This window comes from Lactuca sativa, chromosome 5 (genome assembly GCF_002870075.4).
Source record: "Lactuca sativa cultivar Salinas chromosome 5, Lsat_Salinas_v11, whole genome shotgun sequence".
In the NCBI taxonomy this organism is placed as follows: Eukaryota; Viridiplantae; Streptophyta; class Magnoliopsida; order Asterales; family Asteraceae; genus Lactuca; species Lactuca sativa.
The window spans coordinates 82,328,177-82,347,595 of record NC_056627.2 but is presented as its reverse complement, the minus strand read 5'-3'; the positions used below and the strand labels follow the sequence as shown (position 1 = coordinate 82,347,595).

The 19,419-nt window shown below is 33.1% G+C and overlaps 2 protein-coding genes across 3 annotated transcripts; one reads left to right on the top strand and one right to left on the bottom strand.

Annotated features, from left to right (window-relative positions):
• Positions 1 to 10,102: 10,102 nt before the first annotated feature.
• LOC128134153 (protein FAR-RED IMPAIRED RESPONSE 1-like) lies at positions 10,103 to 11,464 on the bottom strand. The gene has a single exon (XM_052771621.1). It carries the CDS (start codon positions 11,462 to 11,464, stop codon positions 10,103 to 10,105), a length of 1,362 nt encoding a protein of 453 aa, XP_052627581.1.
• Positions 11,465 to 12,687: 1,223 nt separating this feature from the next.
• On the top strand, positions 12,688 to 18,241 carry LOC111890035 (uncharacterized protein At4g15970). 2 transcript variants are annotated; one of them, XM_023886195.3, is made up of 4 exons: positions 12,688 to 13,142; positions 14,949 to 15,317; positions 16,366 to 16,850; positions 17,952 to 18,241. In XM_023886195.3, the coding sequence occupies exons 1-4, from the start codon at positions 12,849 to 12,851 to the stop codon at positions 18,025 to 18,027; spliced, it is 1,224 nt and encodes a 407-aa protein (XP_023741963.1). In that variant the 5' UTR covers positions 12,688 to 12,848; the 3' UTR covers positions 18,028 to 18,241. The 2 variants fall into 2 exon arrangements, with proteins under 2 accessions (XP_023741963.1, XP_023741964.1); XM_023886196.3 differs by having other exon boundaries at positions 12,889 to 13,142; positions 14,954 to 15,317.
• The last annotated feature ends 1,178 nt before the right edge of the window (positions 18,242 to 19,419 follow it).

The following is a 19,419-nucleotide window of genomic DNA, read 5'->3' as shown; positions in this document are numbered from 1 at the left end:
TTTATATAAAAGAATTTCATTTTAGTCCTTAAAACATTATTTTGACACTTTTGTGTCATAAACTTGTTGAAAAGACATTTTTAACCCAAATTTACTTTGTAAACAGCTTTAGCCCTTCCAGAATGATGTTTTCTCGGTTAAAACCCCCAGTTTCGCAACTTTTACAGTTTTGGCCCAAAATAGAAATTTTTTACATTTTTGATCCTTTTTGAATTTGAAAAGCATTTTTGACCTTTGAAATAGTTTTAATACACTTCAAATCCCATGCTTTACAGAAAATTGCATTTTCAGCCCCTCAAACTTATAAATCTCGCATTTATGAGGCTTATTAGGCCGAAAAGCCCAAATCTAGCCCATTGAGTTCAAAATTTACATTTTAAGTCACTTAAAAATGTTGTTGTTCAGAAAATTTATTATAGAAACTGTTTGGACACTTTTGACCCTCCAGAAACTATAAATTGTCGGTTTGTACCCTATGTTTTGTATTTTGACATTTTAAGCCCAAAAATGGGTTTAATGTTAGATTTTGTTCATCATGACCTTATAAGCCATTTTTCTTGACTTGATTAGTGTATAATAACTTAAGTTATGTTTATTTCTCTTCTCATGCCTTAGATCTCGGTTTTTACACACTTTTTGATAACATATACATCACAAAACACATGATATCACACACATACATGCATCAAATCACACGTAGCATACATTTACACATAGATCTACACATTTACTTGTATTCTACCCCATAAAACTCATAAAAACCGAAAAGGAAGGGGTATAAAACTCACCTTGAGTTGTGGATCGGTTTTGAAGTAGATTTGAAGAAGTTTGGTTCTATTTTCGGCCCTATCAAGTTCCTTGGATGGATCTGAAACTTGGTGGGTTCTAAGATGCAAGATCATGAACTTGAATGGATTAAGAGATGATTTTTGATGGAAATTAGTGAGTTAGATCATATATTAAAGCACCAACTTACCTTGAATGATGATTTTTATGGAAGAAATTCCTTGAACACCACTTAGATCTCGAAAATTTAGAGAGAATGGAGAGAGAGTTTCTTTGAGAGAATTTTGAATGAAGTGTGTGTGTGTGTGTGTTTGGATTCGGCTGAGAGAAAGAGAGAGGAGAAGAAAGAGGTCTTTAGGTGATGTGTGCATGGAGATATGGGATAAGTTGCATGGAAAACCATTAGGCAAAAATGAGGTGGCCATGAGAAGTCAAATCTTTCTTTCATTTGGGCTTGGGCCGAGATTTGGAGAGAAAACAGGAAGGAATTGGGACCTTAAATGCCTAAGTCCAAATCATAGCTAATTTAAATAACTATTGGCCCAAAATAAATCAAGTAATGATTTTTATGGCCCATTAGGGCTAATTAGGTTAGTTGTGGCCCAATGAGGTTCATTTAAATATTTTGTTTCATTCTAGGCCCAATATGGCCCAAAATATTAAAATAAATGAAAGTGGGTCCAATTAGAGCCCATTCAAGAGCTCTAAGCCCATGATATTCCAATTGGAAGCTTATTGGTCTATTAGGCCCAATAAGGAAGTCCTAGTCCAAAATGGACTTAAGCAAGGACTTCTAGGGTTTCCAATTATTTGTAGTGCTTGTATGAAGTGTTTGGTTGAAATTTTGTTGTCATAGAGTAAGCATCATGCATGCTTTCATGTTTTTGATTCATAGTTGTCATAAGTGTTGTAGTTACAAGGCACCAAAAATTTCTAGTTGTGACATCATCCCCCCGTTAGAGGGAATTTTGTCCCGAAATTCTTTTGAAAGCTAGATTTGAGAATGCTATAATAGATGAGGGTACTTTTGCTTCATTTGGTCTTCGCGTTCCCAAGTGAATTCTGGCCCACGCTTCGCGTTCCACCGTACTTTCACGATCGGGATGCGACTTTGCTTAATATGCTTCACCTCCATGTCCATGATTTCGACTGGTTCTTCAACGAACAGGAGATTCTCATTGATTTCAATTTCGTCAAGGGGAATGACGACAGTTTCATCGGATAGGCACTTCTTTAGATTGGAAACATGGAACACGGGGTGTACACTGCTGAGCTTAGCGGGTAGCTACAGTCTGTACGCCACTGGACCAATTCGGGCAAGGATCTCGAAAGGTCCAATGTATCGTGGGTTCAGTTTTCCCCGTTTTCCAAAACGAATGACCCCTTTCCAGGGTGAAACTTTTAACAGTACTCGATCCCCGACCTGAAACTCCAATGGCTTTCGTCGTCTATCAGCATAACTCTTTTGTCGGTCGCGCGATGCTTGTAATCGAGCTCTGATTTGAACTATCTTTTCCGTGGTTTCACGTATGATCTCCGGTCCTGTTAATGTCTTGTCTGATGCTAGTTCCTTTGCTAGCTGGGTGTCGCCCACCTCAGCCCAACACAACAGTGATCTACACTTACGCCCATATAGCGCTTCGAAAGGAGCGACTTTGATGCTCGAATGGTAACTGTTGTTATACGAGAATTCAACTAAGGGTAAGTAGGTATCCCAAGACTTCCTAAAGTCTATCACACATGCGCGAAGCATGTCTTCGAGCGTCTGGATGGTTCGTTCGCTTTGACCATTCGTTTGTGGGTGATAAGCAGTGCTCATGTCGAGATGGGTTCCCAGTGCTTTCTGAAGTGATTGCCAAAAACGTGAAGTGAACCTACTATCTCTGTCTAAGATGATAGATACTGGCACTCCGTGAAGCTTCACGATTTCTCGAATGTATATTATTTTCAGCTTCTCCATCTTATAGGATTCTTTTATTGGCAGGAAATGAGTATCAGCTTTGAAGCTGGTGAGATCATAAGTATTAATGTGACTTAATTCGTAAAACTTGTAATTAAAGACTTGACATTGTTTTGAAAGAAAGCTCTTATAAGTATGAAAATGTTTGTAAAACAACTGTAAACGTTTGAAAAACCCTAGAAATCCCTATGATTCCTATTATTATATAAGGGTGTCTTCTACCAAGACCTAACTGTTCTCAATGTAGTCTTCTACCAAGACTCGACTGTTCTCAATGTAGCCTTCTACCAAGACTCGACTGTGTTACTATTATTATCATTATAAGAAATTGTATCCTTTGGTACTAGGATACTCAAATATAATTCACCTCATTGGTTATGTGAATAAGTCACAAAATAGAGGTAATAATACAACTAACCTAAGTATTACCCTTTGGTACTAGGGTAACTAACAGCGTTAACTTAAGACATCCGTAGATGTATATTTACCTCTGTTGCTAACAGCTGGGTGTAGGAATAGTTAATCCCTTAAAGTATACCTGTAATGGTATCAACCGTTGACATCCATGGATGTGCTTTTACCTCTGTAGCGAACAGAGATTCTAGGAATGGTCAATCCCGCAACGTATCCTTTGGTACTAGGATATTAAATCCAATCTATCTCGTCGATTATGTGATTGTATCACAAGGTAAAGGTAAGAATGAGGATTTTATAACAATATCTATACATATAAAATGTAATGATAACTCGTCATATATTATCTATGTAAACGTAATCATGTAAATGTACTCATGTAAATGTACTCATGTAAATGTACTTATGTAAATGTACTCATGTAAATGTAATCATGTAAATGTAATAGCTGTAACATGTGTTCTCCCTCTATCTGGCAATTATTGACTCATGAATGAACTGACTCATTGTATGATATCGCGTTCTAATAATAGTTCTAGTATCTTCCTAAACTACCCATATGGTAGTTTACTAGTAATCTAACTGGTAAGCATGGACATGGAGGCATACCCTTGCTACCCAAGGGCATGGGATGAACTGGGAGGACCTTTTATGACTATATATGTACACATGATATATAACTAATATTTAAGCGACCTTTGGACGAGTACCCGATATCCCACCAGACCACATCTCAAGCGCGAAAAGGAAATAGGGTGGATAGCCTTCCTAAGTCTTTTAAACACTTCTTATATAACTATACACATAAAGGCATGCAATTTATAATATAAAAGCATAAATAAGTTTTGTAAAACATTTGAACATAAATATTATTTTAAGAAATGATCGACTTGATGTCAATCTATAAAACAGTTTGAAGGCATGGGTTTGATAAAACAGTTTAGTATATAGAAACATTTGTTTGAAACACAGTTGTAAATAAGTTTGAAATATGATATACAGAGTATGAGGTACAGTGTAATAAGGAGTTTAAAACATATAAAATGTTTATAAAAATCATTTGAAGAAACTGTTTGGCAAAACGGCTAATGAGTAGCCAAATCATTTGAATGCTGTATATTAATCACATGTGATTGATGTAATAAGTAGCATAATTCTACTTACTAATCACATGTGATTGACATAATAAGTAGCATAATCCTTTGTATCCCCCCCATAAAACATTTAAAATAGTTTAAAACATTAGTTAAGGGGTATGAACTCACCTGCAGTAAGTGACTGGAATTGAACGGACTGTTATCGTACAGAAGGATCGGACAAGTGCTTGGTGTCAAGTGAAGACTTAGACACACACAATGATCCTAATTACATATGAAAACATATGTATATAAATAATTAGTGATTATAACACTAATTATACAAGTATAAACATTTAAACGCGAGGAAAACACCTTTGGTCAAGTGCTAGGAGGCTAATGGGTTGCAACAAAGGAGTGCAATGCCCCTAATGGAAGTTTATGGTCTAATGACCATGTTCATTGGAGTTTACGGCCCAGGGGAGTAAACTCCTGGCCGTAAACTCTCAACCAAGTGCCTAAATGGAGCTTAGAATTATTACAACTCTAGTGGTGAATTGTTTCAAGGCTATAACAAGTGTTTGGGTGCCATATTAACTCCTTTGGGGAGTTTACGGTCCAGAGACCATCTTCCCTTGGAGTTTACGGCCGTAAACTCCCTTGGGAGGGTGATTATGGTGCTTTCAAGTCTCTAAATTAACTAGGAACTAAAATAGGCTTTTGTACTTGTCTTTATAAGAGTTTATGGCACCCTTTGGCACCATTTAATGGAGTTTACGGCCATGGAACCTTTTGGGCCATAAACTCCCTCACTCTTGGTGTTCTAAGTGTTTTAACTAGTCCAAAACTCATCTAGGTACATGCCCAAATTGGTCTCTTGGCTTAAGGAAGGAGTTAGGGTGTCCTTTGACCCCTTTATAGGTGTTTACGACCCAAGAGTTTTTCTTGGCCGTAAACTCCTTTTTCTTTGTGATTTCTTATGTTTGCTAGGCTATAATCACTTTACGGTACATGTCTAACATCAAGTCTAAGCCTTAGGGAAAGTTTTAAGGGCATTTTGGCATTTAAACTTGGAGTTCACGGCCTAAGAAGCTCCTTGGCCGTGAAATCACTTCTTGCCATGGTTCCTAATTGTTTTGTGGTTTAAAGCATGAAATGGAGGCTTCTAGTTCAAGTCCTAAAGCTTTGAGGGTCATTGGAACCCTCTAGGACCTTAAAATGGAGTTTACTCCCCAAGAACGTTCTTGGGCGGTAAACTCCCGAGTCTAGTCTTTTTGATATGTAATTGATGTTTCTAAACATAATCTAAGCTATATAACATAACTAGATCGAAGTACTCACAATTTGGGATAAAAACCCGAAGATCCGTGAGAGAGAATTTTGACTTTTCTCTAAATGAAATTCAACTAATGAACCAATTTGGTTCAGAATTCTATTTATAGTCCTGAATATTTTTGGCAGAAAATATTTTTATTCCTGGAACGAACTCTAATGTCCTAGAGTATTGGGATAACAGTGTTGCACAAAACCCTAGTGCATCCACTCTCCTAATATCTCCTTAAGTGTAAAATCCTGAAAACTGCCAAACTTATACTCGAAATCCGAGTCACTGTAACTGTTCTACTTCTATTGGCTTGATATGGTTTGTTCAGAATGGAAATTTTGGGTTGTCACATTTACGGCCGTAAACAGGTTTACGGCTACGGCCCATGTCCACTAGCCCATATTCTCTTGTATATATATAGGGGTGAGGGGTGTGAGGAAAATATTGATAAACCCTAGAGTTTATGGCTAGAGAGAAGAGAGAAACTAGAGATCATTTTGTGTGTGAATCTTTTGTATCTGGAACTTTAATTCTAATCAATTCATACAGAGATTCATATTATTATTCTTCTTCTTCTCTTCAATTTGATCTGACATCATCCGTTTGATTGGGATTCCGCACCATCAAACGGATCTGATTGATACACAGGCAAATTAGGGACTTACATGACATATGCAATTCTCTTGTCAAGAAAACATTTCTTGACAAACAAATATTCAAGAGTTAGTGCGGATTTTTATCAAGACAAACACTATACACAACTGGTATTAGTTGGTCTTTGTCTCATCCAAAACATCACAATTTACCAATTTCAAACGTGCAAGAGTAAGAAAAATAAATTTTTTTACTTCACATTTGAAGAGTGTGTTAGAACTCCTTAAGATGTGTTACTCAATTCACAATCTTGGAGTATGATTCTAAGACTTGATTTTGGAATGAAGTATGACTCATCCTTTTGATTTAACCATTTCAATAATTTATGATTCCTCTTCTTAGCCATACTAGTGCACTAAGATGTCCTTAGAGGATTAATTGTGATATGATTTCATAATCAACAAGACGATCATAAAACACGATACATAAGTACTCTCCCTTCTTCTTAGATTGGAGAAACTTTTATCTTTTTGCCTAATTGATTCTTCTTATTTGTTCTGCCATACATTGAAACTTTTCAATGATTCAGAATTACACTTAATCTTGTAAGCATAACCACATTTACTAAACTTTTAGTAAATCATGACGAATAATGTTATTGTTCTTTGTGGTGGACTTGACTAGTGCACAACATTGTGTACCAGTTCTCCTAGTCCTTCACTTGACTCTTTGTCAAGGAATTAGTCTTAATTTTCCAAATATGAAGATTCTCATTCATCATACAATACAATTTGTATGATTCCAAGTTTCTGTCCAACTGAAACTCAGGCGACAAAAATCTTTCCTTATTTGGTAAATTCTCAACATTTCCACAAATAAAATAACTAAGAATCACATCCATTTCAACATTACTAAAAGTAGAAATACACAAACGTCAATTTTTCATACATGCCATTGCAAGGAAATAAATAAATAAGACAAAAATCAAAATTTATTTTATTTCTAAAAGGTGCGGAATAACTTATCCTTACAATGCAATTCAAATGAAAACTACGCTATTACATATTCCTAAGAAATTCTAAAAATCCAATCATCGAATCATCCGATCGAAATCCATTTCTTCACGATCAGACTCAACTCACTTCTTCCTTTAAGCTTCCCCTCTTTTCTTCGATCCTACAAAACATAAAATGTAATGTTATCACATCATGTATTAAGAATAAAAAAAAATAGGAACTTATAGAGTTAGTTAATGGATTTTACCTGAAGTAGAGCCATACGTCTTGACTCTCCCATCTCTTAGATCTCTCAGGTAGACAGGGTAGCTTCGTCTCTAATGCCCCTTTTTGGCAATAAAAGCAAATTGACTCCTTTGGAACAACACACAGAACTACCTCAAACTTTTCCTTTATCTTATGGTCAAACTTTTCGACAATGACATACCTTTCGTTGCCATTGCCTATGTCTATGGAGGTTTGGAAGGCAGATCTACCAATCAACTTTGCTTCTCCAGTGCGCCAAATCATTGTTGATTCAGCAGCAACAAGCAAATAGGTGAGATCGATAAGGGTTATGTCGTGGTCTATCATATAGTACTCTCTTACGAACTCACTATATGAGTCGGGAAGTGATTGAAGAACCCAACCAACAACCACCTTCTCACAGACAACGAATCCCAACATTCTTAACCTGTCAATGCGCAACTTCATCTCTAAGATGTGTGCACACACTAACTTTCATTCTTTGTGTTTACTTGCCAAAAAGGCTTGAGTGAGCTTGAACTTTTCAAGCCTTTGAACTTGTGGTTCAAGGAGAATAATAGGAGGAGGTGGAGGAAGTGAAGCATGATCTCTCGTTCCTCGATCGAATCATGGAATATCATCTTCATGTGGAAAGCTTGTTCCAAGGGTTTTGGGAATACCATAGTTTTCATACTTTGACATCTACAAAACGGGAGAAAATTTAACTTATTTGATTGAATGAGTCCTTAATAAAACACCCGAATGAGATATTAAGGCTAGGACCCAACACAATATTCTACAATTCGGAAGAGAGATGCCGTAATACAAATTGCAGAACATGTGAAGGTAAGTGAATGACGATTCACTAATTTTCCACCATGAAAAACGAAAAAGAGATTAAGTTTTAAATGTATTGAAAACTCCTAGATCCTTTGAGATTCATTGAACTTTTCAATGACATGTTTAAATCTCGATATGCCTCTCGATTTTGGATTGGGATGCCGAGGATCACAAAACATGGTTTGAATAACCACACAAATATACATGGTGCCCCCAATGTTACAATTACATATTCGTTGTGCCAGTTAACCATACACACTCCATCGAACTATGACAAACATCGAGTCACCCTTTGTCACCTTTGCTTAGAGCCCATTTAGTGTGTCGGCTAACCACACACGCTTCACTAACGTCTTCGCAAGGGTACAAAGTGTAATTTGATATTTGTCATCTCCATCAAACTTCAATCACAATATTTAGTATTTCAATGCAACACGACATGCATTTTTCAAAATCTAAACCATAACACCTTAACCCGATCTGAAATAAACGAGTTGATACGAAATTATACAAAAGATAAGCGGCTAAAATTAGAATAATGTCTATCTAGTTTTGGTCTAAATATTCGGGCAAACATATTACATAAGGGAGGTGATATTTCCAAGGAAGACTTTTAATATTTCCAAGGAATAATTAATGAATGGACTATTTTACCCTTAATCAATATAATTTAATTTTAATTTAGAGTAATGAAAACAAAGAAAGATCTTTCCAAACTTTACATCCCTTTTTTACGTGATCAATGCCAAATATATTTTCCAACAATTTAAAAAGTTATCTTGCCTCACAGTTATATATCTTTCTTGAAAATATTTAACCAATATAATATATTACATTTTATTTTGCTTTTATTTATTTTTTACACCAACTGTGGTGAATTGGATTTTAGTAAATATTAAACTCACTTTGTTGTTATACACCGACAAGGTTTAAAAATAAAAATATTCTACAATGTGAATAAATCAATTAAGTCTTAATATTGTTTATTGGAATAAGAGTAGTTTAATGATTCTACAACGTCAATAATTCAGTTAACTATTAATATTGTTTAATGGAATAAGAGAAGTTTTGGAACTAAAAGTTGTTTGGGTACACTCCTATTTATACTTACAGTGAAGGTTAACGCATGCATTTTTTTTATTAATAGATGTTATAAAGATAAAACTATTATATAGTAAACTATATAACAAAAAATACAACTTCAACCCAATACAAATCAAATAACAATAAAATGTTGTCCAAAAAAAAAACACACCTAATGCATATCAAATAATCAAACTATTCATATGGCATATCATCACTTGAAAAAGTGGGATATGAATTTAGATCAAGTAAGTCGTTTTCATGACTTACATGACCAACATTATCATACACTTCATTGATCATTTGCACGACATGGGTAGAACTTGAATCTTTTTGTGCTTGTGATGATTCTACAAACTCAAATATTGAAGGGTCTCGTGCGGTAGAATTTATTCCTCTTTTATTTTTTGATTTTGGAGGTCTACCCTTTGGTCGGCGAATCAAAGGCTCAAATAATATATCAGATTTAGTTAGAAGTTGAGTAATCATAGAATTAGCAAATTCTTTCTTACTTTGAGGCCATATTTGATATCTTGAAGACAACTCACTAAGCAACTCATCAAATTCCTTGGCTCCATCATTGTGTAAATCATCTTCTGAATTCAAACATATCGTATCAATCCTCCAATAAAGTTTCATTCCTTCTAAATGTTTTATCTTGTGAGCACAAGGAAGACCCATGGTTGCCATAAAAATGACTGGTGCAAGGAGTCATTGTACCTAAAAACCAAAAATATATTAAAGGTTAATGTAAAAATTAATGTTGTGAAGAATTTGGATTCTCTCACTTATGAAGAATTTGGATTCTCTCACTTGCGAGTTTCACTTTAATCTCATTGAACTCATGTTTGATTGCAAGACAAATCTTTTTGGTAACATCTTGAAAGCCACCTGTAGATACTTGTAGATATTGTTTCAGTTTCGCATGAGCACCTTCAGCCCTTGATGATGACCGATTACCAAAATGCAAATAATTTTCTGTCCAAGCACTAACAAACTTTTCCTTCCAAGGCAACCATGTTTTTTTGATGTACTTGATTGCAACTTTTTTCGTCTGATAAAACAACTCAAACTCACCCCAATTATGCTCAAAAATAGTTTTACTTGTTGAATATGCTACATTATTCCAACTTGACATAAATATATCAAACTCTTCTGTATGTGGAAAATGCTTCTTGCAATTTGCCAACACATTCTTTTCAATATGCCAAATACATAAAAGGTTTGTCGTGTTTGGGAATACCATATTTATGGCATTCATTAGTGCCAACTCTCTATCAGACATAATCACAGACGGTTCACGGTTTTCAAGAGTCTTCTTAAACACACTTAATGCCCAAATGTAACTATCTTCATCCTCTCTCTCCAGAAATACAAACCCAGAATAAAAAGATGTATTAAAACATGAAACCCCAATGATATCAAGGAGAGGCATGTTATATTTGTTGGTTTTGTATGTGCAATCCATTATAAATATATTAGAGAAAACTTTTGCCAATTTAATCGACAAAGGATGTGCAATGAACAAATGGGTTATATGCCCTATTGAGTTATGTAAAATATCATAGATAAAACCCTCTTTTTCAAACTCTTCAAATAAAGCACTAACCGTTGATCGATTTCCCAAGTTTTCCTTGCGAATTTTTGCCTTCAGATTGTATATAGTTCGAGAGACTGCCGGAAGGTTCGGGTTTCCTTGACGTAAAGAAGAAAGAATTTGCCTTGGGGGTATGCCAGAAAGCGTCATGTTTTTGACACTTTGTACGTCATTTGGTGATAATCGACGAAATGATGGATGCCCAGAGATATCAGTAGATGGTTCATGGTTGTGAGACAAGTTTTTTGCCTTAAGTATCCAACCGCCATCATATTCCTTTTTACCTACAATCTGAAAAGGGCAATTAATCAAGCGAGATCCGGTATTCTTCTTCCTTTTATCTCCAATACTCAGTCTATCTCGATAACAACCACCTCTATCACATTGCAAAGTGACATATTTGTCTTTACTTGAATCTCGAATAGATATTCCGTATCCTTTAACGTAATAAAAATCTCTTACACTCTTTAGTAGTTCATCATATGAATCAAATTTGGAGTTAGCTAAATAAAGTTCTTCATTTTGTATTGTAGGACTTGATGAATCCATTCCTAACTGTTAACATTCATTTTTAACATAATCAGACATTACATTCAAAAATCGAAAATAAAACATCAACTAAGCTATCTATGCTTGAAGATATAAATAAGTTGACAATTTACAATTACCAAATGTAAAATATCAACAACTATTCTAATAAATATAGATAAAACATAAAATGTATATAATACTAACAATTACCTAGGTTGTGAAGTCAAAAGAGTACTTTTGCTTTTATATTTTACTCATCAGTTAGGAAAGAAGAAAGAAGACAGAAAGTTGTTTTGACTTAACTACAAAGAGCAAATAAAGAGAAAACATATAATGAAGTCTCTGGAAGAAAAATTCTGCCATCATTTGATTATAAAAAAATCATCAAAAATAAGCTTAAGTGACACAATATTGCGATCAACACAATTTAAATGTCCAAACTGCATTAAAAGCTTAAACTAGAAACCAAACACCCACAATAAAAAAAAAACATAAAACAAATCAATAGTTTAGCAGCACATTGTGACATGAAAGAACATTAGAAGGCATGCAAATAGATGATGAAGCTTTCTTTTTATATATATATATATATATATATATATATATATATATATATATATATATATATATATATATATATATATATATATATATATATATATGGATCGATACTCAAATTAATGGAAGAAATAAAGTTTCTTTGAGAAATTAAACTCAATAACAAACACACACTAATTTATCTCTCTTGTTTAGAAGATGAAGGATCTTATAATCATGAGTACTTTAGGGTTAAAAAAATCGTTTCTTTATTATTTTTTATTCTATGTAATCAATGATGATGAAGCACATGGTTTTAACGGATTCTAGGAATGATTCAAGTTAACATACCTTTTGAGCCGAGAGGAAGATGCAGCAGATGAGCAACACAGAACAAGGAAGAAGCCGGACGTCGTTCGTTTTGTTCGTAGTTTGGAAACAAATCGTTTTTATCTCTTTAATATCAAAAGTTAAAAATACAATAGATCACGTTTCTATCTCTCCAAAATCAAAAATTAAAATATAGAGTGAAGGGTAAAAATGTCCACCTTTTAGTTTTCCAGTAGATGAATTAAAATACCATGTGGAAAAATCAGCTTCCATTACATAAGGTTTACAATATAGGTACGACATTTTGTAGCATCTGTCATTACAAAATTAAGCTTTGAAGAGGCGGATACAAATACAATTGAATTGTTAAAACTTAAAAGTGTTAAACAATATACGGGTTCGGCCCACACCAGCCATAATTGTCAAAATCGATGAACGAAAGAATGCTTTCATGTCAGGAAATTGTCTCCAATCGGTTGTAAACTATGCATAACCAGTTGTACGTTGGTTTCACAACGGTACTTCCACTGCATAAATGAAACCGGAACCACCGGAACGGCGACGAAGGACGCCAAATGTTCGCCTGAGAAGATCATCTCAGGCGGGAATTTGTTGCCTGTTCTCCGGAGATATGTTGCGCGGCTACTTTTCGGAAATCAGGTTCTCCCTTGTCCTTCGCCGTCTTCGCACTGCCGCGTTGGTTGTCGTCGTTTTTGGCTTCTTTTATGTCGTTTTCAATCGAGCCTTCGATCACGACCGGATCCTGTTCCCAGACTACTTTGTTCCATCGACTCACATATTCCCTTCCTTGCTCTCTGATTCCTTGCTGGTAAGTCTCTGCTCTAGACATTGTTTTATGTTCGTATTTCTGCTATCAGGACCGTTTATTAGCGCTAGTAAATTGGTATATCAATCGGTCACTGGCAATGTTTATCATGAATCATAGTCTTGCACAATGTATATGAATTCACATTGATCAATGATTATACAAAATGTAGCAAGTAGTGATGATGCCTGAGCTTGTATCTTCAAATATCAAAAGGTAGCAGAATTATGCCCAAATTTGTATTATGAGAAACGTTCTCTCCTTTCCATAGAAGGAGTTCAAATTTCGTTTGGCTTCCAATTTGACAGAATTATGCCCAAAATTGAGAGAAAAAATAGTTACTGAGCTAAGCTATACGAGAAGGGATGCAATTAGGTTAAATTGTTTCTATTTTGAGCTTGGATTGTAATCGATTTGAACTTTAGGAGTCAAGTGTGGATCCCTTTTCACTGAATTAGGAGAACTTTGGTCTTTTGAGAGTATAATCTGCTACAGATTTGGTCATCACCCTTGAAGTTCTTGACCTTAGTTGATCTAGTTCTTGTGTTGCAGCTTTTAGATTATCTTACCCTAGTCTCAACCATCTGAATCTGTTACTCAATGGGCTAAATGCAAGAAATAATAACATACTTACATATATTTGTTTATTATAAGATCTTACTTTTCAAATATTTCTATTCAGTTCTTTCATAATTAAATCATTGTACTTTGAAAAATCCACCAAGTTATATCAGTTAAAATTGCTTTGTATTTAGATGACATTGTTATGATTGGGTAAAAAATTTCAGTGTACAAGGCTATCAATAGGAAAAAATTAAAATTTTATTGCTATTTTTATTTCAATACAATATGCAAAACCATCATGAATATGTTAAAAGCCTCTAATATTGCCTCACATATTAATATATATAATTATAAGATACTAGATAACTTTGAATGCATCTTCCTATAAATTGTTAAACTTTTATATGATGCTCAAACCCTACATGTTTTGTTAAAAAACCTCCCTAAATTGTGTTTTCATAAATTTATTTAAGCCATCATGAGGGACATAATATCCATTAACTTCTACTCCACCATTTTGTTAAGAAAAGGAAATTAACAATTGGGTGAATTACCTTTTTCATCCCTGTAGTTTGTTGATTTTTACAGATGTGGTCCTATGGTTTCATTTCAAAACTTTTCGCCCCTGAAAATTGTTTTTGTCACACTCACACTCCCTGAACTAGACACCATTTATTTCAGGCCCTTAAGCCCATGAAAATGACTATTTTACCCTTTTTTATATTTGTTATTATTACTGTTATTGTTTTTTATTATGATTGAACATGAACTTAATAAATGGATAAATCACATTTTTCATCCCTATATTTGTTGACTTTTATGGATATGGTCCAGTAGTTTTACTTTTAACCTTTTTTCCCTCTAAAAAGTATTATTGTCACACTTTCAGTCCCTAAAATGGACCATGTTTATTTTAACCTGTTAAGCCCATGTAAATGACTATTTTATCCTTTCCTTTATATATTGTTATTATTATTATTATTATTGGTTTTTATTATATGATTAACATATGGAACTTAAAAAACAGGTAAATTACATTTTCCCTCCCTAAGGTTTATCGATTTTTACGGATATGGTCCAATAGTTCCATTTCTAACCTTTTCCCTCCCTGAAATGTAATTCTCACCTGAAAGCGGACACGGTTTATTTATGCCGTTAAGACTTAATACCATGTGAAATGACTATTTTACCCTTACTGTTTTATTCATTATTGATTATTGTATTGATCATGTGTTGGTATTGTAGGACAGTGGTGACACAAATCTAGAAACAGTGTTAAAGGAAGCTTCCATGGAAGACAAAACGGTTATTCTAACAACTCTAAATAAAGCATGGGCAGATCCGGAAAACTCAATTCTGGATCTATTTTTGGAAAGTTTTAGAATTGGTTACAAAACAAGCAGACTTTTAAATCATTTGGTGATTATTGCCCTTGATGAGAAAGCTTTTATGAGCTGTAAACGTGTACACTCTCATTGCTTTGCACTTGTTACTGAAGGATATGATCTCTCTCATGAAGCCTATTTTATGACCCCTGATTATTTGAAGATGATGTGGCTTAGAATTGACTTTCTTCGTTCTGTTCTTGAATTGGGATACAACTTTCTCTTCACGGTATTCTCTCTCTCTCTCTCTCTCTCTCTCTCACACACACACACACTTTCTCTCTCTCTCTCTCTCTCTCTCTCTATATATATATATATATATATATATATATATATATATATATATATATATATATATATATATATATATATATATATATATATATATAGGAAAAAGTGGATTTTTGTGTTGTTATGTACCCAAGTCTAGGTTTAGAAGTTAGAAGTTTGAACAAGTCAAAACAACGTAGTTTTGAGTTATAAAAAGTAAAAACAAAACCCCTTGTGAAATAGAATACTTATGAGAAAAATAAAATCAAGAATGTGATGTTTATATTCAAAACTACGTCGTTTTGAGGGGTTCTACAATACAACATATTTGGCCCATATGTTTACTTTGAGATTGAACTTAGGGTTAATTTCGGAAAAGACATTATATTTTATGTTTCTTTTTATAGGATTGAACCTCAGATTTATTTTTTTGCCTGAAAAAGACCCTGTATTTTTTCATTTTTTCCGATCTGACCCTTTTAGTCATTTTTTTTCCAAAAAAATTGTAAAATGTGAGGGTTTTTTTTTTTTCGAGAAAAGCTAAAAAGGTTGAGGGTTTATTTGGAAGCCTTTAGAAGGTTGAGGGATTTTTTCAGAAAAAAAAATACAAAGTTGAGGGCTTTTTCGGAAAAAATGAAAAAATACAAGGTCTTTTTCAGGAAAAAAAATAAATTTGAGGTTCAATCCGATTAAAAAAACATAAAATATAACAATTTTTTTTTAGATTAATCCTTAATTGTAAGATATAGCAATGTATTTGTCCATTATAGCATCCTACATTCATTTCTTTACACTAGCATTGTACTTTGAAAAACCAATTCAATTATTTAAACATCATAAAAAAAAACAAAATAGTTTTCAATTTTCATTAATATAATTGGATACATTTTTCAAACCATAATTTCCTCATAAGAAAAACAAATTATAAGCATAACGCTACAATTGAATACATTTTTCAAAAATACAATAACTTAATAAAATTAAAAGTACATTGCTATTTCATCCAGGATGCTGATGTCATGTGGTTCCGGGACCCGTTCCCACATTTCCACCCAAACACAGATTTCCAAATCGCATGCGACCATTACTCTGGAAACTCAACCGATCTAAAATCCAATATTCCAAACGGAGGCTTTTCATTTGTGAGGTCAAACATTCGGTCAATACAATTTTACAAATTTTGGTACACATCAAGAGAATTATACCCAAATTTACACGATCAAGATGTCCTCAACAACATCAAATTCCATCCTTTTTTAATCGAAATTAAATTACAAATAAAGTTTTTAAGCACTTCGTATTTCGGTGGATTTTGTGAACCTAGTAAAGATTTAAACAAAGTTTGCACAATGCATGCGAATTGTTGTGTGGGACTCGGGAATAAAGTTCATGATCTTAAAAATTTGCTTCAAGATTGGAAAAAATTTATGGCGCTTCCTCCTCGATTGAAAATGTCACCAACGCCGTCTTGGAGACCTCCGAATAATTGCACGTAAGATGTGTATTGAACATTGAACAGTATAAGTTGTACTGTGTTTGGTGTGCATTGGACTGGCTGTAATGTGTTTGGTGTGTATTGGACTGAGACTGATGTAAAAAGGATAAAAGTTGCAGCTTTTTGTCCCACCCACAAGTATAGATATAGACATATACTTTTACTTTCACTTTTATATGGAAATAGACACTTAGACTTTTTTCTATAGTGATTAAATTGTTATACTTTTTTTTAACCATTTAAATTTTTTTAGGTTTTGAGAAGGAGCACAATACAAAAGAGTATAACATACTTTTACCACTTTATGGATTTAGCAATTAAACAATCTTTTTTTTTTTTTTATAATTATTATAATACAAAACTTTATGGATTTAGCAATTAAACAATCTTTTTTTTATAATTATTATAATACAAAAAAGCACAATTGTACTTTTACACTTTTATTGATTTAGATTTAGCTACTTAGGTGGTATTATAATAATTATAAAAAATAATGGTTTAATGCGTAAATGGATAAAGGGGTGAAAGTGAGTTATGATTTTCTGTATTTTTCCCTTTTCAATTTCTCAAATTAAGCACAAAATTTCACTTTTTGATCAATTTATCTACTTAATTGTTATTATAATAATCATAAAAAACTAATAGTTTAATGGCTAAGTCGCTTGATTAGTAAAAGTAAGTTGTGTTTTTCTGTCATAAATAGGCATTCGTAAAAAATGCTTTTTTTAAACAGTCAAAAAAGTATAATGATTACTAAAGGAAAAAGTTGAATGACTTACGTCGTTTGAAAATAAATAGTGTTTTTTTTTTTTTTTTCTTGTATTTTGTCTCATCCATTGTACAAAGTGTGTAAAAAGACATAAATACCCCTCTTATTTCAATGATAAAGATGAAAAGGACATTTACGTCTTTTTCCAAAATCAGGTTTCTCGTTCCATCTTGAGTAGAAATTTTTTTTACTACTTTTGTCTCAGTCTAATATGCATATCAAACACAAATACACAATGCAACATGCCAATTTTGCCCCTAGCGTAACTTCTGTGAGTGTTTATCTCTAACATAATTTTTTTTTTTTTTTTTAATTGGGTATTATTCCAGTCTTGCATTGCGACGCCACTTTAATATGTCAGGAATTGGAAATGGAACCAGAATAGACACATTGAGATTAAGGTAACATTTATGTATGTCTTTTAGTTATTCGTATAATTCAGATTATGAAAACACTTATGATGTAAGAAGGTGTTTTCTTCCCCTCAAAAGAAACTCACGTGTAGTAATTTCTAATTTGTTGGTGAAACATATATAGATGACACGATAGTTATTATAGTACATGATATATATATATTAGAATATACAAGAAAGATAAATAGTGGTTTCTAGTTGTGACACGTGTGACTAATGTTAAAATTTAGGTGATAAATTCTATATATATATGTACTAGTAGTGATGTTATATGCTTGCTGTGTTTCATTAATCTTTTGATATTTTAACCGATTTTCACCCGCCATTGTTGATTGTCTTCAAGGGGATGTATATATATGATATTAGTTTGACGAATTGGGCATGTAAATTGTAATCTATAAATAATGTACTTGCATTTAATTTGATTGATAAAAAAAAGCGTGAATTGGACTTAGATGATGAAATAGCAAACGTATTATTTTCTGTAAAATCAATAACATTATTGTTTATTTTTTATTTTTTTTATAAATTTTGTTCAATTTATGGGTTTACAAATAGAGATGTTCCTTTGATTTACAAAGAAGGTGAGAGATTGTCACTGTTCCAAGACTCTAAACACATACATATATTTTGGGGTGTGTTTGGGATTTGCTTATTTAAACTAATTTTTTAGCATATTCCGGTATGATACTAATAATCACTTTGTTTAATTACTTTGAAACTCGAGAAACTAAATTACATTTTTACATCAAATTTAAAAAACAATAATATGTAAGATGTCATTTTCGGTCATTTTACATAGAGAATTTATCAAACAGTAAAAAATAACATCTGTGAATTTTTTTTTAGCTATACAAACATTTAAAAGAACTCTACAATTTTCACATGATAAACTAATTAACACTTTTAATATATATATATATATATATATATATATATATATATATATATATATATATATATATATATATATATAGACAAAACTGCAAATTTGGTCCTTGTGGTTTGTAAAAAACTTTAGATGAGGTCTAAAATCCTTTTGACTTGTATGGATTGTCCAAATCAGAAAATTTCAGTGGATTTGGTCCTCGCAAACTCTATTATCTGTGAATTTGGTCCACATACAACCTAAAATGACTTATATGCTTTTTCAATGATTCTTTTTTAATTTCTTTTCCTTTTCATTTTTGTATCTTTATATTAATCTCTCTCTCTCTCTCTCTCTCTCTCTCTCTCTCTCTCTCACACACACACACACACACACACAAATGTCATCTGCTTCTGCAAGATTCCATGGAAGAGTTCCAATTTTATTGTCGATAGCTTCAACATCGATCTACAATGAAGACTCATCATCACAATGGAGATTTTCTGATGATGACTT